This window comes from Myotis yumanensis, unplaced genomic scaffold (assembly GCF_028538775.1).
Source record: "Myotis yumanensis isolate MYYU_CA2020_CCGP unplaced genomic scaffold, mMyoYum1.0.hap1 SCAF_3, whole genome shotgun sequence".
Taxonomy (NCBI): Eukaryota; Metazoa; Chordata; class Mammalia; order Chiroptera; family Vespertilionidae; genus Myotis; species Myotis yumanensis.
Window position 1 is genome coordinate 189,189,907 of NW_027223754.1, and position 23,343 is coordinate 189,213,249.

General features: G+C 43.2%; 1 protein-coding gene across 1 annotated transcript; it reads left to right on the top strand.

Annotated features, from left to right (window-relative positions):
- The first annotated feature begins 1,865 nt into the window (after positions 1 to 1,865).
- Positions 1,866 to 23,343, top strand: HEBP1 (heme binding protein 1). The gene is made up of 4 exons (XM_070407834.1): positions 1,866 to 2,043; positions 7,632 to 7,770; positions 9,446 to 9,626; positions 22,812 to 23,343. The coding sequence occupies exons 1-4, from the start codon at positions 1,966 to 1,968 to the stop codon at positions 22,981 to 22,983; spliced, it is 570 nt and encodes a 189-aa protein (XP_070263935.1). The 5' UTR covers positions 1,866 to 1,965; the 3' UTR covers positions 22,984 to 23,343.

Genomic DNA, 23,343 nt, shown 5'->3' on the forward strand with positions numbered 1-23,343 from the left:
TGAGGCCTGCAGAAGTTAGGAAATTTGCAGAAAAGACACTAGTCACAGTAGTAGAACAGAGTCATATTGCAACCCAGCTCTTCTGACCCAATGTCTTCTGATTCCCAAATGCTTTTGTTACTTGACTATGCTGAGTAATAGGCCATTTCACTGTACCTAGTTCAGTAACTAAAATAGGTAATTAGATCTAATATCAAGAAGTCTTGTTAATCATTCCGCAGTTATTAAGCAACCCCTAGGAGTGGCGAGTGAGATCAAAGCTAAAGGAAAATACGTCTTTGCCCTTTAAGAGATTAGTCTAAAAAGGAGACGATGTGGCTGTGAGCAGGAAAAATACTCAGGAACTCTTACAAAGCAACATACAATCTCATGAATTGTGAGCTGTATGCCAGTTCACACGTTGAGGTCTCTGGATGCTTTCAAATCAATTGAATGTCATAGTTTACTTGGTAGCATTTGTTTTCTTTCTTGGTGGCACATAAAATACAGTGTCTCTTATAATCAATGGCATCTTAGAGTCAAGAAAATATAAAATAATTAAATGGCCATTTATTTTATAGCAATCAGCAAATATCTATTTGTCAAAAAGTAAACCTTTTTTGTATGCAGTTAATTAAGTTAATATCTGTTACCACAAAACTAGAGGTCATCAGTATCACCATTATTGATTCCCACTGCCTGGTTCAAGTTCAATGTTCCCTCTCTTCAGATGCAGGTGTAGCAGGAAGTCCCTCAGCATTGGTTCAGAGCTGCCTGTGAGAAGAATAAACAAAATAGCTCAAGTTCAGATGGAAGGATCTGACCCAGTGTTCCTGGAGGCACAATAAAAGTTGTATTTTCAGAGAAGTCCGACTTCAAGGGGTGAATCAGAGGGGGAAAATGTCCTATGGAGGCATCAGTGTGGCACAGAGTCAGGAATATACAGAGGGTATATGTGGACATGTAGCAGGTTGGGTGACAGGGTGTAATAACAGCGTGATGGACATTGAAAACAGAGTGAGATTCAAATCCTGGCCAAGCCACACACTGGCTTTTGACCTTGGGAAAGTCACTTAATTATTTTGAGCTTCGGGTTCCTCCCTAGTAAAATATTTATGTTTAGTTGTGTGAGTAGAAATAATATTTGCAAAACACTTGGCAGGGAGAGTAGGCACTCAATGAATGGTAATGGCATTGGTTAGAAGGTTAGAATAGAAGGAGTGAATGAGCAAAGCCATGCTTTGGAAAATTAATGTAGAATCTGTGATTAAAACAGATTAGAGGGGAAAATACTGGTAAGTAGAGAGCTAGTTAAGATGCTTTTTCAATCATCCAGAAGGGAGGTGAGGGGGGAGAGTGGCAAACTAAGGGTATCTGAGGGTGGAGATGTGGCAGTTAGATGGGGGGGGTGGGGGCGGGGGAGAATCAAGACTGTGAACCTGGACTGCGCAGTACCGGCCCGGGACCGAGCCTTAGGGTGGAGGCTCAGAAAAGCACGCAAGGAATGGAATGGGGGGCGAGGAGAGCCCGCGGGAGGAGAGGGGTGTCCTCCAAGTTTGGCGCCCAGGTGCATGAGAGAGGCCACAGCGGTGGACAGAGGATGGGGGGCGGGAGAGGTGGGAAGTTCTACACCGCCCCTGCCTAAATCATTTGGGAGTGGGGGGGAGCGGGGAGACAATCAGTTTGCAGACAGACATCCCGCGAACCAGTCAGACTCAGCAGAGGAGGCGGCCTGGCCGGACTTCCCCAGGACCTGGAGGAATTCCAGGCAGAGGCGGAGCGCGGCTCTTCCCGCCTCTCCCCCGCCCAAGGCGCCCTGCTCCGGGGCCGCCCCACCGAACGCTGTACCGCGGGCGGAGCCCGAGGCTCCCCGCCCTCCCGCCCCCGTACGCGCTGCCGAGCTAGTCTGCACTGGTCGCCCCCGGTCACCCAGTTGCCCCCGCCACCCCACGTCCGCTCGGTTGTCCCGATTGCCGCGGCGACACCATGCTGGGCATGATCAGAAACTCGTTGTTCGGGAGCGTAGAGACGTGGCCTTGGCAGGTCCTGAGCAAAGGGGGCAAGGTAGGCCCGCAGGGCTTGCTGGGTGGCTGCGCCCCGCGCACCCGGAAGGGGTTGGAGCGGGTTCTGAGGGGCCAGCGGGACAGAAATGTGCCCCGGATCGTGCGTTATGGCTTCTGCCTTGGGCACGGCCCTCCATGGCCCAGCACTTGGACTGGGAAGGAGGGAAGGGGGAGGTCCGGTGCAGCGGGGCTCAGGGCTCTGCTGAGGAGGGGACACACACACACAGGCGAGGTTGATTGGCAGGGAGAATCCTAGCTCGGCGAGGTGGACAGCGCCTGTTGAATGCATTTAAACATCCTGAACTTGGGTTTGCCGAGAAACCCTCCGTGGCAGAAAGGACTGGAAAACTGCTGTCCTTAAGACACACCCTTAAGAACAAGATCGAGGTAAATGTGCAAGGCCGGAGCACAGGGGAGAAGCAATCATATCGCCTGGGGGTGAGGGTGAGCCTTGGGGAGGAAGTGTGGTCAGCTGGGCCTTGGGAATGTGCAAGAGTGCACAGAAAAGCGAGAGCGTGTGCAAAGGCCCAGTAAAACGGCTGCTGGCCCGTGGGACTCCCAGAGTTGGGTGCCTAGAATACAGGAGGAGTGAGCAGGGCATAATTGCTGTGCTCCCCTGAGACTGACATCACTGCTAACACAGGCAAATTGGACTGCCCCCTCAAAACAAGGAGTCTGCCACTAGATGAGCCTTTCCTTGCCCAGGTACTTTGTGCACTTAGTGGCTGTATACTCAGCTGCCAACTCAGCGCCTGGTTTGTTAAAAGACTGAGTTGTCTGGGGTCAAGTTCTGGTACCTAGTACAGTGATCATCACACAAAAGCCCTCAACTGGATTCTGGATTCTCCAAGCAGCCATAGCTGTCACTTCACCGGTCTGTATTTGTTTCCTCGGCTATAGGATGAGCAGTTTAGCCCTGAACAAGGGGGACATTCAAATGCCTGTGAACTCAGCCTAGTGGTCTCTAGGGTCCCTGTTGGCTCTAACACTTGAGGAATCCACATGTCACCATCAGCTCCCAGAGAGCTTTTCTTTCTGTGGTGGAGTCTGGCTCACTTGGTCTGTTTGGGTTAACAGACAGTGCAAATGCAGGCTGATGGTCTGGGCTGGTCTGCTGCCTGTTTGCCCTCAGATCCCTTCCTGGCCCGCCCCCCAAACCCCCCCCCCCCGCCCCCATTTCCTGTTCCGCTCTCTGTGTCTGCACCTGGAGTGGGAACTGACCCCTGTGGGCTGTTTCCCAGGCTGCAGTATCCGCTCTCTCCCATCGAGGTTCGCCCAGTGGGAGGCACTAGCGGGAGATAAGAGGGCCTGAGGAAAGGAGAAGCCAGGGTATTTTTCCCTCTCCTTGTCCACCCTGTCATATTTCTGGCACAAGGTGCTTCTCTGTGGCTCTTGCTAGACAAGTCACCATGGTTCTAGCTTCCACCAAGTGATCCAGGTACCTGAACTCAGGTAACAGATAATCTTCCTTCTACCTCTACTAAGGCGCTTACGGACCTCTGGGTTGCCTTACTGTCCACTGTTATGTATCTCAGTCCTTTATTATCTGTGAAATCAAGTCCTTGAATTAAGATGCCTCTGTTAAAAATACTCTAGTAGTTTCTGCTTCCTCTTAGACGTTTATTGATACAGCATCACCTGCCCCTGATTTGATGCCTCTAGGGATAGAAGCAGCTGCCTGATAAGCATCTTCCCTCAGCATCTGATGGGCATATGGGGCAATATGGGATATTGTCACCAGGCCAAAGCAACTCATTTAACCTGAACGAACCTCAGGTTCTGTAGTTGTAGAATAAGTATACAAATGCCCTTCCCATCTGATTCCAGAGTTACTATAAATATTAAAATTTTAAAAAAACATGAAAATATTTTGTAAACCACCTACCAAGGTGGTAATATCATTATGTCAGAACTTACCTCATTTCCACTCTTACTAGCTGTGTGGTCACAGGCAACTTTCTTAACCTCTCTAAAGCTAATCCCGAGAGAAAATAATGTCATATTTTATAAGATTGTTTTGAAATTTAAATGAGATAACCAATTATAAGTTGTTCAACACACTACCTAGCATTTGGTGGGGGGTGGTAACTGTTAGCTTCCTCTTAGTTTTACAGGTAATTTTATAGGAAAGTTACTTAACCTCTCAACCACTCTGAATACTAAAATTCCACAATTATGAGAATGATAATATCTGTGTAACAATTAAATGTTCAGATACTTGTAAGCCTGTCATACATATTCATATATATATATATATATATATATATATATATATATGAAAATCCAGGGTATTATTATTTTGAAAAGAGCCTCTCCCTGAAATTATCTCTTACCCTGGAAAGAGTCTGAGTGAGAAACTCCTGGGCACATGGGTGGCACATGATGTGTCCCGTGTAACTTGGGTTTGGGCTCACCAGATGTTCAAGACTGATTCCATGCACCCACAGGGGAGGCCCAGGCTGCTGCAGACCTTATCATGCGCCTTCTGCATTGCTCAGGGAGGGGGGAGGACACATGGTCTCTGTGTTGGGTTGGGTGGGCCTTGTGGATGCTCAGAGCAGACTGATATTAATAACTGACATCTTTATTGGATTTGTGTCTAGTTGGGTGCACACTGGTTGGCATCTAACTGCCTGGGGTTTGAATCCTGGTTCTACCACTTGTCCACTATAACTTGGGCACATTACTTACTTAACCTCTTGTGCTCCTGTTTCATCTGAAAATAAAGATTAAAAAAAAAACTAACTTCTTCACAGGGTTGCTGGAGGGATTGAATGAATGGATCCAGGTAAAATGTTTAAAATAATACCTGACACACAGACAGTACTCAGTTAGGTTGATGTTGTTGTTGATGATGATGATAACGATGATTGATATTTTCTTATAATGAGAAAGTTAGCTTCCAAAATCAGCATGTGACAAGGGAAAAAACTGACCCTGCAGAGGACCTTGCAAATCCCATACCAAGAAGCACTCTTGTAAGGCCTCTGTCTGGGACTTGAACTTGACCAGGGTTCCCAATGAATGTTGAAAATTGGTGTTTGTGGCCACAGGCCAAAATCCTCATCTAGTAACAATTGGGAGCGTGAGCTAGCTGAATATAGGGTGGAGAAGGACTATTCTCATGTTTCAAGTAACAAGGAAATGCACTTACAGATATTAGACTTGAAAAAATCAAATGTGTTAACTGTATTAACTTAGCTGCTTTATTTTCTGCAAAAAAATAGAGTGAACTCTACTTAAATTCAGCTCCCTGATGAACTAAAATAGTTTTATAATGTCAATTTTTCAAGCCTAAATTTTCTCAGAGATCCAGTGATTCCAGTGAGAGGTTAGGGACACAGAGGCTGTGAAAAACAGGCAATAGCTGCCATAGAACCACCTTAAGACACTGTAACCACCTTTTCTTTAGGATAAATATAACTAGACAAGATTCTCATCTCTCCACCCAGCTATGCCTATTGTATCCCTTGTCAATAGAGTAAAAACCAGATTTCACTCCACAGCCTTCTTTCCCACAAATAGCATGCCTACTATGTGCAAGACGTAGACGTAGTGCTTAGGTGTTAAGAGATACAGTGATAAACAAGACAGATAATCCCCTGACCCCATGAGGCTGGCTTATGGTTGCAGGCAGAGGTTAAAAACATTATCATTCAGTTATAATTACAATTTGTGAAAGTACAATGGCCTATAAAAATATCATTGGGAAGCTGTTTTTAATAAGGATCTTCTCTGAGGAAGTGACTTTTAGATGAGTAGGGGCAGAGACAGGAACGAATACTCCAGGCAGAGGAAGCAACAGATACAGAGGCCCTGAGGCAGGAATGACCTTGGCATTTAAAGAGATAGCAGAAGGCCAATGAAGAGGTGCTCTGGGTGTAGCTGGCAAGGCAGGTAGAAGCTAGGTGGTCCCTGGACCATAAGAACTTGGTGAATGAAGGCTTGTGGACAGGCGATTAATGAACATGATTGGATTTATATAAAATGTTCCATAAATGTTCTCTGGGCAAGCTCATCCTCATCACAGCTTTAGTTACTCTGTATGCTGATGACTCCCAAATTCCTATCCCTATGCCAGTCGCCTGCTGAGCTCCAGACCTGTGTGTTCAGCTGCACAGTGGACAGTTTGCTCATTTATAGCAGGAGGCAGGTGAACGGACAGATATGGAAGGGCCCTTCCAGTTCTAGAGTTATCTGCCTTTGGAGTTCATAGGAAGGAAGGATCGCTTAGGAAGAAGAGGTTGAGTTAAGCCTTAAATGATGGTAGACTTTTCATGGGGCCCTTGACCCTCTGCACCAAACTGGATTGCTTCCTTGGCAGCCGTCCTGGGGAACAGGCTAAGAGCACAGATCACCTATACCATTTCCCAGAACTCAAGATTCAGACACACTTGCAAAATTCCATATTTAGATCACACAAAATCAGTTGAACTAATTTGGGGCAGATGAAACTGACTTGCTGTCAGATCACCATCATTGGACTGTTAGTTACAAACTCAACTCCCCATGACAGCCTACAAGTTCTTTAGGTTCCGGCCACAGCCAGACCTCTGGCCTCCTCTTTTGCCCTGCCCTGCTGGACAGTCATGCTCCAGCCACTAAGAACCACCTGTATTCATCACCATCAACACACTGTTCTTTAACTCTTCTCTTTCACCCTGTGATGCCTACTGTCTGGAATTGCCCTCCCTAAACTATCCAAGCATTTACGACATTGTATAACAATCATGTAATTCTTCTCACCACCCAACTAGACTGCCTCTGTCATATTGAACTCTAAAATATGTAGCACCTGGCGGAGGTTTTCAATAAATGTTTACTCAATGAATCAATGCAGCAGTGACTGAATGTCCAGTGGGATGATCTGTAAGCACCTCAAAGTCAGCATAACCTACCCAGACACATAAACACACACACCCATGCCCCCTAAACTAACCTAACTAACTCTCTTCTGTGTTCCCACACTGCCCTTACATTCCTCTCCCCTTAAACATGTCATCATGTTATAACCTGTTTCCTGGCTACTTCTATTAGACCGTGCCTCTCATGAGGTCAGAAATCATATCTTTTATTTCTGTTTTGTAGCACCTGGCACAGTGCTCAGCACATAGTCAATGTTCTGTAGTTGTTGGCTGAATGAATAAAAGAAGAAAAGATCCTGCTAGCTTTCTGCAGTGAGAACTTGTTTCTCCATTGTAAGATTTCCTTCAACGTAATCATCCAACCTTTCTACAGAATTTTTCAATTTCTGTTGTATTTTCATTTCCAAGGGCTCTTTGATCTCTGAACATTCTTTCTGGAGATGTTCATGGATGGTGTTGGAAGCAGTGTCTTCTCTTACCTCTCTAAGAATACTGATTGCATGAAGTTTTTTCTGCTGTCTCTACATCGTAAGAAATCCCAGAGTCTATTTCTCATAGCCCTTTATATTCAGGCTGTTTCTTCTACCCTGTGGACATACCCAAGCTTGTTATGGAAAGTTCCTTAGCAGCTCGTGCCTCCTGTAACTGGATTATTTCTGTTTCTAAAAGTCATCCCAGGTTGCTCTCATCTACCTCATAAGAACTGTGTATTCTCTGTCTCTAGGAAGAAGTGACCTATGAGGAAAGGACCTGTGAAGGTGGGAAGTTTGCCACAGTGGAAGTGACAGATAAGCCTGTGGATGAGGCTCTACGGGAAGCAATGCCCAAAGTCATGAAGTATGTGGGAGGCACCAATGACAAGGGTGAGTGCCCCTGAAGGATGTGGCTCTGGTCTCAGAGGCGAGCCTTGCATGGTCTTCACTTCATTCGTGGAAAACACAGGGAGGGGCCACAGTGCACCTGTCACTACCTGTTTCAGTGACATGTGAACTTGCTGCACTGACCTCTTTCTACCTGTTTTAGGTTGGTTTTTTTGGTTTTTTATATGTTTTTTATTGATTTTGAGAGAGAGAATGGGAGGAGAGAAACATTGACCAGTTGCCTCCCACATACACCCCTACCAGGGATTGAGCCCATAACCTGGCCATGTACCCTGACCAAAATCGAACCAGCCACCTTTCCATGCACTGGATGATGTTCAACCCACTGAGCCAGCCAGGGTGGTTTGTGGTTGTTTTTTAACCGTACAGTGCTTATCATGTCTTCGGATTGGTGAACTCAGTGAAGTGTGCCCACGGTAAGTCAAGCCACAAAGAGGGGGTCAGCCTCTGACTTGAGATCTTAACTCCAAGAATGGAAATCTCCGGTCAGCCCCCTGGTAGCTCAGAGTTTGAGGGGTCCTGAGAGTTAGCGAGTGATGACTGTGGCAGATCCCTGACAATGGAAGGGTCTGAGGATTCTAAACCTGTCCCACTCCTAAAGACTGGGCAGTTGTATGGGCTACCTCCCTACTTTAAAATGATAGGCCTGATGTTTCTGTGTACCTGTTAGCATGTAAACCACATTTAAATATGAATTTAACTCTTAAACTCTCTAATTTCTACTATACTTTGGAATCGCTGAAAACTTAAAATGGGTCAGAAAGCAAGGTGAAAAAAGAGATGGCATGGTTAATTTTTAGGGTAGTTCTCAAGCTGATCGCTTAGAAGGCTAGAAACTGGTATTAACCTTAGCTACATTTACTAGGACCACAGTAATCAGGCTTTGAACAATAAGCTGACCCATAGGAGGTCAAGAAGAAATCTTTTTCTTCTTAACATCAGCATAACATATTTTATAATAAAATATGTGTAAAAATTATAAAACTCATTAAAGAAAATCACAAAACAGCCCCCCTCATCCATCTTTTCTAGTATAATCATTGTTGTCTTTTGAATGTATTTCTTTAGGGCTCTTTAATAGGCTTTTAAAATATAATCGTAGTGTTTGTGTAATCATATATCCTGCTTCTGTTACTTATTGCATCACTGTTTTTCCACTGTTGTGAAATAGTCTTCTTAAGCATAATTATTACTAGCTACATTGTACTGCATCATGTGCCTACAGTTTATTAGGACATATTCCTATTTTGAGCCTATTTATATGGCTCCCAGTTTCTCACAATTATAAACTCTGCTGCAATGAATATCCTATTACTAAAAGCCTTTTCCGTATTTTGGGTATTTCCTTAAAATTGACATTTAGATAGGAAGTAATTAAGTACTGATAATATTTACGGTTTTGATATATATTACTAAATAATTTTTTCTAAGAGAGTTGAATTACTACACCCCCTACTTCCAATATATGCAAATTGGAGGTCTTTTGTGTGTATGAAGTGTGCCCACCAAATTTTTTTTAATGCCTCAAGTGTTTATTATCAATTTCGTGATCAGAGAATATTGTCATGGAAGGAGAAGGAGGCTAGCAGATTTTCACAGGCCTGAGCAAGTCCTGTCTCTCAATCCCACCTCACTCCGTGGGCTTTTCTGTTTGCAGGAATTGGGATGGGGATGACGGTCCCCATTTCCTTCGCCGTGTTCCCCAGTGACGATGGCTCCCTACAGAAGAAAATCAAAGTCTGGTTCCGGATTCCAAACCAGTTTCAGAGCGACCCGCCTGTTCCCAGTGACAACAGCATTAAAATCGAGGAGAGGGAAAGCATCACTGTCTATTCCACGTAAGGAGACCATTTTTTAGCATCTAAGGGTGTACTTGAGCGTTTGCATTACACTTATATTTTTTCCAGCTCTGCTGAGGTATAATTGATATATAACATTGTATTACTTTAAGGTGTACACATAATGCTTTGATAAATGATTACCACAATAAGTTTAGTTATCATCCATCACCTGACATAGTTATGAATTTTTTTTCTTGAAATGAGAACTTTTAAGGCCTACTCTCTTAGTAACTTTCTTTTTTTTTTTTTTTTTTTTCTATTTGGTTTGTCTTAAATTACCTTTGATTGCTGTCTTGCCTGGTAATTCTGTTGTGTCACTTTTTAAAAAAATATATATTTCATTGATTTTTTACAGAGAGGAAGGGAGAGGGATAAGAGTTGGAAACATTGATGAGAGAGAAACATCTATCAGCTGCCTCCTGCACTCTACCTACTGGGGATGTGCCCGCAACCAAGGTACATGCCCTTGACCAGAATAGAACCTGGGACCCTTGAGTCCGCAGGCTGATGCTCTATCCACTGAGCCAAACCAGTTAGGGCTGAGTAACTTTCAAATATACAATGCAATATTGTTAACTGTAGCCACCTTACTGTACATTACATCCCCGGAACTAATTTATCTTACAGCTGGGAGTTTGTACCTTTTCACCACCTTTGCCCATTTCTCCACCCCTCCCCCTTATCTGGCAACTAGCAATATGTTCTGTGTATCTATGAGTTCTTTTTCTTTTTTTAATTCCACATATAAGTGAGATCATACAGTATTTGTCTGTCTCTGTCTGACCTATTTCATTTAGCATAATACCCTCGAGATCCACCCATGTTGTCACAAATGGCAAGATTTTCTTCTTTTTGTGGCTGAATAATATTCCATTTTATAGATGTATCACATCTTCTGTATCCATTTATCAGCAGATGGATACTTAGGCTATTTCCAGATCTTGGCTATTATAAATAATGCTGCATTGTACATGGGGATTCAGATATCACTTCAAGGTAGTAATTTTGTTTCCTTGGGATATATACTCACACATGGAATTGCTGGATCATGCAAAAGTTCTATTTTTAATTTTTTGAGGACTCTCCATATCATTTTCCACAGTGGCTGCACCAATTTATATACCCACCAACAGTGCACAAGAGTTCCCTTTTCTTCACATCCTCGATGCTTGTTATTTCTTGTCTTTTGGATAATAGCCATCCTAATAGGTGTGAGGTCATAGCTCATTGTGGCTTTGATTTGTATTTCCCTGATGATTAGTGATATTGAGCACCTTTTTATATACCTTTTGGCCTTTTGCATATCTTTTTTGGCAAAATGTCTATTCAGATCCTCTGCCTTTTTTTTTTTTTAATCAGATTGGCTTTTTTGCTATTGAGTTTTTTATATATATGTGTTCCAAAAATTGTATACACACTTTAACAGCTGATAGCTCAGTTTTGAAAATGAAATATATTTTAATACACACTGCCTTTATCATTATTCAAAGTTGTATATACATTTTTGGGGGACACCCTATATTTGGATATTAACCCCTTATCAGAGTTGCAAATGTTACTCCTCTTCAAACTTGCCCCTTATCAGATTTAACCTCTCCTCAGATTTGGCTCTTACCAAATTAACCCCTTATCAGATTTGCAAATATTTCCTCCCATTTGGTAGGTTGCCTTTTCATTTTGTTGATGGTTTTGTGTTTTGGGTTGTTGTTTTTTGTTTTTGTTTTTGTTTTTGTTTTTTTGCTGTGCAGAAGCTATTTAGTCTGATGTAGTCCCACTTGTTTATTTTTGCTTTTGTTTCCTTTGTTTTTGCTGTCAAATATAACCATTGCCACACTGATGTCAAGAAGCTTACCACCTGTGTTTTCTCCTAGAAACTTTACATTTCAGGTCTTATGTTAGAGTCTTTAATATTTTTAAGTTGATTTTTATATATGGTGTAAGATAGGGGTTCAGTTTCAATCTTTTGTAATGTGGCTGTCCAGTTTTCCCAACATCATTTATTGAAGAAACTATCCCATCCTCATTATATATTTTTTACTCCTTGATTGTAAATTAGGTGACCATATATGCATGGATTTAGTTCTGGGTTCTCTATTTTATTTCATTGATCTATGTATCTATTTTTATGCCAATACCATATTGTTTTGATTACAATAGGTTTGTAATATCGTTTGAAGTCAGGAAATGTGTGATACCTCCAGCTTTGTTCTTTTTTCAAGATTTCTCTAGCTATTCAGGATCTTTTATGATTCCATAACAATTTTAAGATTGTTTTTCCATTTCTGTGAAAATTGGGATTTTGAAAGGGATTGCATTAATCTGTAGATTGCTTGGGTAGTATGGACATTTTAATGATATTCTTACAATCTATGAGCATGGATTATCTTTCCATTTATTTGTTTTTTCTTCAATTTCTTTAATTAATGTCTTATAGTTTTCAGTGTATAGATCTTTCACCTCCTTACATAAATTTATTTCTAGATTTTATTCTTTTTGATGCAATTGTAAATAGGATTATTTCTTAGTCTCACTTTCTAAATTCAGATTGTTGATTAATTAAGAAATACTGAGTCCAGATGATTTCTCACTTCCATTTCCTCAGCCTACAGCACACAAACATATGCATTGTATCTGAATACACACTTTTGTCAGTTGGCAAGTTGACTTGACTATAGAGAATATCTTTTCAGCTTAAGCTGAACATTAACCACAGCAAGGTTCTGGGAGACTCAGAAAAAAGTTAAGTCAAGCTGTAGTTTAGGGTCATAAATACATAGGAGGCATAAGGCTGGGATACCTCAGTTTTACCTCACACTTCCCTAAATGCTGGGAGGGCAGGGAGTATATGCCAGAGCTGGACTGCCATCCCCTTTGGTGGTTCATGATCTGTGGTCCTTTGAGCAGAGCACACATGCATCCTATTTTCATCCTGGTCCTGTTTCCAGGGCCTCATTTGTGGCCAAGTTCCCGTGACTGCAGTGAATAACAGGTGCAAATGGTTGCATGCTCTTATTCTTCGGACTCCAACTCCCCTTAGAAACCAAGTCTTTTCTAGATAATCAGTGACTATGTGTTAAAATCCTACAGTGTGATGGGCACCCAACCACATGTAGGCAGACACCAGGAGTTTCACCACTAGTTACCATAGAACAACCTCATGAAAAATAAATATACGATTAATCTTGCACTGGACAGTTTCAGTCCGCTCGCAGGGGGGCCTCCAAACTTAGTTATTTGGCAGACTTGCTCCAACTCTACACCTGAGGGTGCAGTTTTCTCTGTAGTGTAGACGATGCATAATGATACTGTGAGCGTGGCTGAACTGGGCAGTTAGTCCAGGAGACCCAGGGCCCCCCAGAGGACACTGAGGGTACTACAGCTGGGCAGCAGTAAATGGAGACCCCCAACTCTTCCACTCTAATCTTCATTCAGACTCTCCAGCCTTCACTATAGAGGCTGCAGAGAAAGTAAACTCTAATTAAAGAATTTCTTTCCAGTGCAGGGACTAGGGTGGGGAAGTGAGGCACCTGTGGTGCAAGATTTAAGGAGGCACTTGCTCTCACAGTTGTCCAAGCACAGGATTGGCACTGAGAGTGGGTACCTCCTTAAATCTTGCACACTAGGTGTCTCAGCTGACTCACCCTAGTTCCTGCTCTTCTTCTCCTGTGTCTCTTTCCTGTGTCTTGGGAGGCAACCTGGTGCAATATAATGAACAGTTATATTTTAGTATAGTTTGAATTCCGGGATGATGCTTGGGAAGTTTTTAAGACTTACTTTCCCCATCCGTTGAGTACTGATACTATCATCTACCTCATAGGATTACTGTTAAAGAGTATCTTTCAGTATTTACTAAGATGCTATTTATAAGTTACTTAATGTTTATGACCTGTAATAGGTCTCAGTAATAATTCTTTCCCTTCTTATTCCATAAGGAATGAGGTTGGTGATTAAATTTGTTCACATTAGACTCTAAGGCTAGTTTCTAATTCAGGGGTGGGGAACCTTTTTCCTGCCAAGGGCCATTTGGATATTTATAACATCATTCGCGGGCCATACAAAATTATCAACTTAGAAACTAGCCTGCTATATTTGGTCAAACATTTAATTAACTCACCCCTAATGCCTTGGCAGGGCCAAACCAAATGATTTTGTGGGCCTTATATGTCCCAAGGACCGGATGTTCCCCACCCTTGTTAATCATATGTATGACCAGACCCAGGATAATGAGTTGGTACGATTTTTTTCATTTGTCTTTAACTTTTTAGTATGGAAACTCTCCAACTCATAACACGATAACAGGAATAAGATTATGAAACCCTATGCACCCATCACTCACCTTCAATAATAATTAACTCAAGGCCAGTTCTGTGTCATGTGTACCTTCACAACTTCCACCCAGTCCCTACTCTGGGTCAGTTTTAGGTGAATTCCAGATATTGTATTATTTCATTTGTCAATATTTCAGTGTGACTGCTGAAGACTCTTAAATAAATGATCAGACTAACTTATTACTCCTAAAATTTTAGCAGTCATTCATTAATGTTATAACAATATAAATCATCCAGCGTTCAGACTGCTCCCATAGCTCATTTGTTTTTAGTTTGTTTAAATCTGGACCCAAATAAGATCCATCCATTTCAATTGGTTGGTACACCTTTTACATTTTTATTAATCTGTAGCTTTTCTCACCGCCACACCTTTTCATTTTTTCCTGCTGTTTATGAATCATTTGTCCTATTGTTTTTCATAGTCTGAATCCTGCTGGTTGCCTTTCTGTGGCTTTTTAACATGTCCCTCTGTCCTCTGCGTTGCCTGTAAATTAGTAGTTGGAACTAGAGGCATGATTAGATTCAGGTGTTTGCCAAGATATTTCATGGGTGGTGTATTCCTCCATCACTGGCTCATAACATCTGCTTGCCTCTGTTTTTGTGATGTTAGTCATAGAGCTCACTCTTACCTAGATGCCCTGTCTCACCAGAGGTTGTAAAATGATAATATCCTCTATTTTTTCCTCTTCATTTATTAGCTGGAGTCCGTTGCTAAAGAAAAATTTCCCCTTACCTACTATTTAGTTCCCGTGAGACAGAGTCGGAGAGAAAAAGCAAGATGCCTTCTCTTTAGCTTGATACCTTCTCTTCGTTAATCAGTTTTCAGAATAATGATTCCATTCCTTAGCAGCCTCCAGAGGTGAGATAGTGTTGCTCTCTGGTATGTTTCAAGCACACCTTGACATTTCTTGTTCTACAGCTGGAATTAGCCATTTCGCTAAGGAACCCTGGTTCCTTGTGGTGGGAAAAGGTATCTATTAAAAGGTACTGTTAAAGCCAGGTTTGTGGAAGTTTCCTTTTAATTCTCTGAGATCTAAACAGATGAAAGTAACAAATATGGTGTGCAGCCTGGCTCAGTGAATTTTTTTTAACCTAACCTATAGTCTTAAGTTAGCATATAAACATTCCTCAACTAGCCACTTGGTGTCGCTGCACAGTCAAATGTGCATTTAAGAGTACCTTAGGATGGAAGGCAGAGTGAATGAGGTAGTAGATGGTAAAAGCCCTATTTCAAATATACCATGAGTGCATTGGATGACAAAATTCGTTCTAAAAGGAAAGCCTGGTGTCCTGAATTCAGTCTTCCTGTTCTATGACCTTGTGAAGGATGTCCACAAAGGGATTATACATTTATTCACAGTATTCATTACAAGTGCTTTTAAAATGAATAGAAGGCTATGAAGAAATAACACTATCAGAATATTTTTCATTTTCACAAAAGACCAAAGAATTATCCTTACACTTAGATGAGTGGCCACATCCCACCACACTGTCCTCCCTCTGTCGTCTGTAAAGACCACTTAGGTTAAAGCTAAGCCTCCTCTACTCATTTCAGCACTGGGTTCTCAAAAGAGACTAACAGCAGCTGAGGTCTGATAATTTTAATGAAACTTTCATGGTTTTAATAGTATGTCTGGGTATAAAGGAAAGGGTTGGACACATGGAGATCATTGTCAGAGCAACCTGTCCTCTAGTCCCAGCTCTACAACTTAATAGCTAGAACTTTTTGCTTGTTATTGAGCCTCTGTGTACGTCAGTTTCTCATCTGTAAAATGGGAGTGTTGTGAGGATGGAATATGATACCTATAAATGCCTACACAATGTTAGATATAAGGTAAACACTCCGGAAATGTTGTCTACTTCTTGACTTCACTTCCCTCTAAGATTAGTTTTCTTAGAATTAACAACAAAAAGGTCAAGTTACTGCAGATACCCTTGAGTTCAAACCTCAACTCTAATAATTGAGTTTTATAACTTTGGGCTTTCTGAGCTATAAAATAGAATGTATGGTGCATTGTAGTGAGGGTCCAGGGTTTTGGTCCTTGTCTTCTCTGCATTTCTCTCTTTTTCCTTCTTCTCTAAAGATCTTAGTCCCCTTCCATGGTATCACTTGTTGCCTTTCATCAGTAATTCTCCAACCTGACCTCTGTCCATCTCCCTTGAATGTCTTATTATTCATAGACTTATCATGAATGCTAAGGCAAGGGCATTTACACATTCATTCATTCGTTTATTTTTAAAAATCACATATTCATTTTTTACTTACTCTGTACCAGGAATTGTTTTAGCTCCCAAGCAAAGGAACTGCTCCTTGAAGTGGGAGAACATCACAAAAGAAACAAATGCCTCAAGATATTTCAGAACTGTGTTGTTTCAGAGATAAGAACTGGTATTCTATGGATTGAAATTATAGGAAAGCATATTTCTATTCAAAAATAAAAACATTCTGGCATAAGGTATCTATCAGTAAAATGGACAGATGATGAGGTAATGAAGTCCTTGCCCTGGAGGAATTCAAGCACCATCTGGACCAGGGGTCCTCAAACTATGGCCCGCGGGCCACATGCAAATACAAATATTGTATTTGTTCCCGTTTTGTTTTTTTACTTCAAAATAAGGTATGTGCAGTGTGCATAGGAATTTGTTCATAGTTTTTTTTTAAACTATAGTCCAGCCCTCCAACAGTCTGAGGGACAGTGAACTGGCCCCTGTTTAAAAAGTTTGAGGACCCCTGATCTGGACAGACATATGACAATTATGCTATGTAACATTTGTACTAGGTGGGAAGTTTGGTTCAATTTGACAAATGTTTATTGAGTACCTCTGATACATAAGCCTACCTCACCTCCAAGAGCACTGTCAATGATAAGATTCTATTTCTAAAACCTAATCACCTAAAATTTAAATTAATCACCATTTATTACCCCCCAACTTGTCAATTGTCCCACCAGTCTTTTATAAATGACTAGAGGCCTGGTGCATGAAATTCGTGTATGGGGGGGGGGGGGGGTTGCCCCTAAATGCCCCCCCCCCGCCAGCCCAATTACCCCTCACTGCCTCTGCATACCAGCCTGATCGCCCCCAACTGCCCCCTCCCTGCCAGCCTGGTTGCTCCTAACTTCCCCCCCCCCCCCCCCGCTTGCTGGCCTGGTCACCCCTTACTGCCCCCCCGCTGGCCTGGTTGCCCCCAACTGCACCACCCCACCCCCCCCACCAACTTGGTCACCCCTAACTGCCACCCCCGCTTGGCCTGGTCACCTCTTACTGCCCCCCCCCACCCCCCCCCACCCCCCCCCCCACCCCCGCCAGCCTGGTCGCCCCAGGCAGCCTGCTGTTCAGTCGTTTGGTCATTCCTCACTAACACCCCTGCCGGCCTGGTCGCCCCACGCAGCCTGCTTATTCAGTCATTTGGTCGTCCCTCACTAACCCCCCTGCCGGCCTGGTCATAGGCAGCCATCTTGTGAGGGTGTGGGTGTCAATTTGCATATTACCTCTTTATTATATAGGATGACATTTCTGGGTGATAAGCCCAAGTTTATTGTTTTCTCCCAAGCACCAGCCTTACATTCCTTCTCACCAGGAGGTATCACCACATCAACCTCCTCAACCATCTTCCAAATCAACATGTCTGAGATGGAACTCAGCTTTCCTCCCCAAACCTGATCCCATGTTCTCCATCTTACCGAAGGTCCCCTCCATCCTCCTACCCACCCTGTGCAAATGTCACCCTGACTCCTTTACCTAATTATTGGCCAAGTTCTAGTCACCTCCTAGCTGGCCCTTCCTTCCATCCACACTGCCACAGGTCTTCATCACCTCTTGTCTACACTACAACCATGGCCTCCTGATTGTTTCTAGTTCTTCCACCTCTGCCCTTTCTAAGGTGTCCTTTGATCATGGCCAGCTGGAAGCACAGGACTGATCACACTACTTCCCCCTGCTGCTCAGCTCTGATTGTGGGCCTCGGCCTGCCTCTGACCCAGGCACACATTAAGGCTGGGACCAAAGGCCAAGCTAGTCATAAAATGCTCCTTTGCCATGAGTAGGGGAATGGGTGAACTTTGGATTGGGTCCCCAAATGCTTGACCCGGCAGGGAAGCCTAGTAAAAATGCTTTGATGTGGCATTTACTGCCCTCCACACATAGCCCCACTCCACTGTCCACCTGATCTCAGAGCATTCTCACCCCACTTCCCAACAGCCCCCTAACGACACATAAATGTTCACTTCCATACCTCCGCTCACACTGACCCAGCTCCTCTCAAATGTTCTCCCCAGTCTCTGCTTATTGGAAGCTCTGGGAGGACAGGAATTTTTGTCATAATTCTTCATTGCTAGTATTAAGAAGAGATACTCAATAATAGTTGCTTAATATCTCATCTTTCATAGTGCCTTACCTTTGTATTCAAAGTCAGATCATTCTCTATTGCCCATCCTCAGGTCATTCTGTTGGTGCCTTTAACCTCCAGTCTAGTGCCTTCTGCCCTGTATCATCTATATGTCTCTCTGTCCCAGCCGCTACAGTTAGACCTCGCAAGGGCAAAAAGACGTCTTTATCATCTTTACAGCTCTGTGGTATCTAGCTTGTGCTTTGTGCTCAGTGATGCTCAGCTCACTAAGCTTGGTTCAACCTGATAGAAGGACATGTCTTACAGTGTTAAGCCTCTTTCTGTTAACATGAGATTGTCAGCTGCTAGTCTTACACTTCTTTGGTCTGGCACAGAGCTACATGCATATCAGACTCTCCACAAATCTGTGTTGACTTGTTGATTGTTTTAGACCAAGTTGGATGGTCAGGCTCAGAGTCATTTTATTTTTCTTTCTTCCTCACTATCTGCCTGCAGCAGACACTCCTTGAAAGACAACACATTAGGATTTTTTTGCATCCTTGAGCCTGCATCATCTCCTCCCCGCACTCCACCTCCAACTCTTCCATTCCTTTTTAAGAGTCTCATGCTCTACCGACTGAGCTAGCCGGGCACCCCCATTCCTTTTTAGTCAAGGCAAAAAGTCTTTTGTGTTTCTGGAATCCAAGACAGGTGTTAGCTCCTTGGTTCCCATGGTAACCAAAAGTAGTTGTTAGGAATGCTGAGCTCTGATGCTGGGTGAGATAAAATACAGTGCCCCCAGGAGAGCTTCTTTGAAGATGGAGACTTAGAGACTTGTTAATAGGCTTACAAAAATAATGTGTAGACTTCATGTTTATTTCCTTTGAGGAGCTCAAGGCACTTTACGAGCATGCCTTAACTCATACTCATACATGCTGGTGAACTTGGAGAGCTGTGGGCACTGTGATGTTACCCTCGAGTACAGCTTGGAAGCTGAGGCAGGGAGGAATGAGGGAGCTTGTCCCAGAACACAAACGAGGCAGCCAGAGCTGGGCTTCCTCCATTTATCAGGGTTATGTGCCTGGTAGGGTTTGGTCTTCTGGCTGATTCATGCAGTTCTATGACGTGGTTAGATTGGCAGAAAGGATAACACAAGTATCTGTTCCATAGCCCACCTAGCTTTGCTTGCTTCTAGTAGAAGGCTCCCAGGATGAAGCAACAGTGAAATTTTTATGCTCATTATACCAGCATCTCAGTCCACCGGAGGGCAAATATAAACAGTTGGGATGTTCTTTCCAATAATGAACTTAGGAAATCCCAAATGATGACATTCTTTGTATCACTCTCTGCCAATCTCCTTATACCTCTCAGACAACTTCTCAGGGTCCTTGGCCAAGGCCTCAGTCTTCCCACCACTTGGGGCCTAGGATCCCCAAAAGCAGTTTACTGATTCTCTGTTTGCTCACCATCTATGCCTGGTCTCCCTCCTTACCATGATTATAACTAGCACCTCCTCATTGGTGACTCCCACATTTCTCTCATCTATTTCCCAAATCAATAGCTCTGACTCCAGTTCTTTCCCAAATCTAAGGAGATTTTCACAGTGCCCGCCACATGCTTAGGTACACAATAATTGTTGCATGAATGTATTTCACAGTGGCAACTTCATATCAGCATGCCAAAAAACAAATTATTAACCCTCCCAACCCTCCTTCCAAAGTGACTCTTCAGCCTAGAACCCCTAATCTGGTTAGTGGCATCAATCCATCCAGAGGCTTAACTGGAAGCCCTGGATCATCCCAACTCTCCTCTTCCCAGCCCTCCAGTCCCCACCCACCCAGGCAGCTTTCAAATTTGCCTTTGTCCAGGCCTGTGTCGTCTCATAGTTGGCTATTCCTGGCCTCCAGTGACTTCATTTCTCCTATCCCTCCACTGCCACCAGAAGTATCAGTCCAAAGTACAATCTGATCATATTTGCCCCTTTGTAAGTCTACATTTGCATCTAGGGTAAGGTTCAAAGTCCTTAGCATGGCATTCAAGACCCTTCACAATGTACCTCCAGTCAATACACGTTTCCTGTTTGAATTCCCTCTACCGTCCCCTCAATATGTACTTCCAGTGTTTATTATATGAGTATGTGAACATGGAGGCAAACAGGCTTGAGGTCTATCAACCCGAAGACAGTAACTTCCATTGTTTATCCCAGAATTGCTCTATCTACAAGAAGTCTAATATGTGTCAGGCAGTGTGTTAGGTGCTCAGGATACACCAGTGAACAAAAAGTGACAAAGATCCTTGCCTTCATGGAGCTTGTATTCTATCAGGTAACTCAGACCATAAGCTATGAACGTGATGAGTAAAGAAAATGATCAAGCCGAAACCGGTTTGGCTCAGTGGATAGAGCGTCGGCCTGCGGACTGAGGGGTCCCGGGTTCGATTCCAGTCAGGGGCATATACCTGGGTTGCGGGCGCGTCCCCAGTGGGAGATGTGCGGGAGGCGGCTGATCGATGTTTCTCTCTCATCGATGTTTCTAGCTCTCTATCTCTCTCCCTTCCTCTCTGTGAAAAATCAATAAAATATATTTTTTAAAAAAAGAAAATGATCAAAGGAAGAAGAAAGAGGAACAGAAGAAGGTGTATAAGATTAATCAGGATTTTGAGATTAAATCTAACTGAGAAGGTGAGATTGCTAATGGAGTTTATTCTTTATTATTAGGCTTTCTTCCTGTGTTCATATACTACTTTCCCTCACCTCTGGAGTCAGGGAATTGAATGGTTGTTCTGAACAAATTATGAAATAACAATAATAGCTACATTTTCCTGTGACAGGAGCTTACTATGTGACAGGCACTGGGCTGAGAAGTTTGCATAGTTTTTTCTCCTTTAAGCTTTACAACAGCCTTCAAAGATTGATGCTATCATCCCTATTTAACAGATTACAGACCAAAGATTAGAGAAATTAAAGCATTTGCCCAAACCCATGAGCTAGAAAGTAGCCAAGGCAGGAGTTGAGCACATGACTAGCCATTTTGCCTCCAACTGACAAATGAAGATAGTTGAGAACCACTCCTTTGGATGTTTCCCAAAACCAGTAGCTTAAAGAGCCAACACCATCCATTTTCACAAGAGAACAATTTAGTATCACAGCATGAGAGGGGCTACAGAGAACACTCAACACCTGCTCCCACATCCAGCATCTGATTATTTTCAGACAGATGGTTCTCAGCCTCAGTGCAGGCTTTTATTGCCAGAAAAATACTTCCTTCATGTCCATCCTCTGTCTACTAATCCAGTTTCCTCTCATTTGAGCCTCAATGAAGCTAGAGCTCAACTTTTTCCTGCCTCATAATTTTTCTTCGATATATTTGAAGAGCCAAGCCTCCTCTATTCCAAATTGGTCTCAGCACTGTCCACGTTCTGTAGCTGTTGTCTAGACATTATAATAACCAATCTCTTAAAGATGAAATCCTGGGTGTTTTCACGTCAATAGCCCTGTAATCAACGTGCTGAATGCTTGTGGAACATGACTAACCACTTATAAAAGAGCAAAGCATGAGTCAGAGAACCCCACCAAAAATAATGCATTTGGCCTAATCTTGGCCTGATGCGGATTCAGACTTCTGAGTCATAAAGCTCATTAGAAATGGGAATGTATTTGACTCTCATAAAGATCTTAGGGCAACACATATTTAGAGTGGTATATTTAGGGTAGGCCACAGGATGAATTTTGGAGCGTAGGCACATGACGTAAGGAGAGAATAATAATCTTGAAAAGAGAGACTTTGTTGCTTTCCTGTTCCCACCTTCTGCCATCAGGAGAAAAGCCTGATTTAGGGAAAGTCTCTTTATTTACTAGGAAAAGAAGGCTTTCGTGATCTGAGCAGGGGAAGGGATTTATTAGAAGCCATTTCTTTCTTTGGGCATGCTTAAAGCTTGCCAAGGAGTCCTCCAAAACTTCCTCAGGTCCCTGCCTTTGGCAGCTCTGTTTTTGAACAAAGCTGGCTGCTACCTCTCACTGCCATGAGGTGCTCACTCATTAGGAAACTGCTCTGCTCTGGGAGAAACGTTACCGGCAGCTGCACCCTGACCCCCCTTGATCCTTCCTCCTTCCCCAGCTGGAGATAGAGGCCAAGAAGAGGAGCCGCTGGACAGTAGAGGGAGCTAGAGAAAAGGGTGTGCCTTGGGGCAGAAGGTCAGCCTGCCCTCTCGGGGTAATTTCAGAGAGGGAAGGGGAAGCTCACATTTCCTATGGAACTACTCTGTTTCAGACTCTGCATTAGAGTTTTTCACATCCATTATTGCACTTAATGCTCATAAAAACCTTGAAGAAAAAAGAAAACATATCCCAATTTTACAAATGAGGATCTGAGGGTCAGAAAGCTCAAATCTACTCATCTAGGAAGTTCACAATCTCACCATCATAACGTGATTGTCATAATAAGTGTGGTGAGTGACCTTTTTTGAAAGATCCCCCTCTCTCAGAGACCACGTCCTTTCTTAACCAGTCTCTTGCTCTTGTACCCTCAGGCAGTTTGGAGGTTATGCCAAGGAAGCCGACTACGTAGCCCAAGCCGCCCAGCTACGCACCGCCCTGGAGGGCACAGCGACCTACCGGAGTGACATCTACTTCTGCACTGGGTATGACCCGCCTATGAAACCCATTGGACGTCGAAATGAGGTCTGGCTGGTGAAGACATGAGTTGTTCAGAGCCAGCACTTCGGGAATGTGTGCTGGGTCCACTCACTGGACGGACAGGAGGGGCTTCGAACTGCAACATCAGCTCAACCAACTTTCCTTCAAAGCCAGTTACTGCCCATTTTCTGAAATAAGCATGTTCAATACAATAGGGCTCTTTTCCTCGTGGTGGGAAATACAGCGGAGATAGGCCCCAACAGCATTTTCCCAGCTATCTGGGTTTCAAAAAATTGATATTTTAAAATTACCGAATCTGTATTTCTGTGATTGAGGGGAAAATGTAATTTGTGTGTGATCTTTATCTGTGATTCTTATAAGAGCTTTGTCTAAAAAGAAACTAAAAATAAAGTTATTTGACTTAAA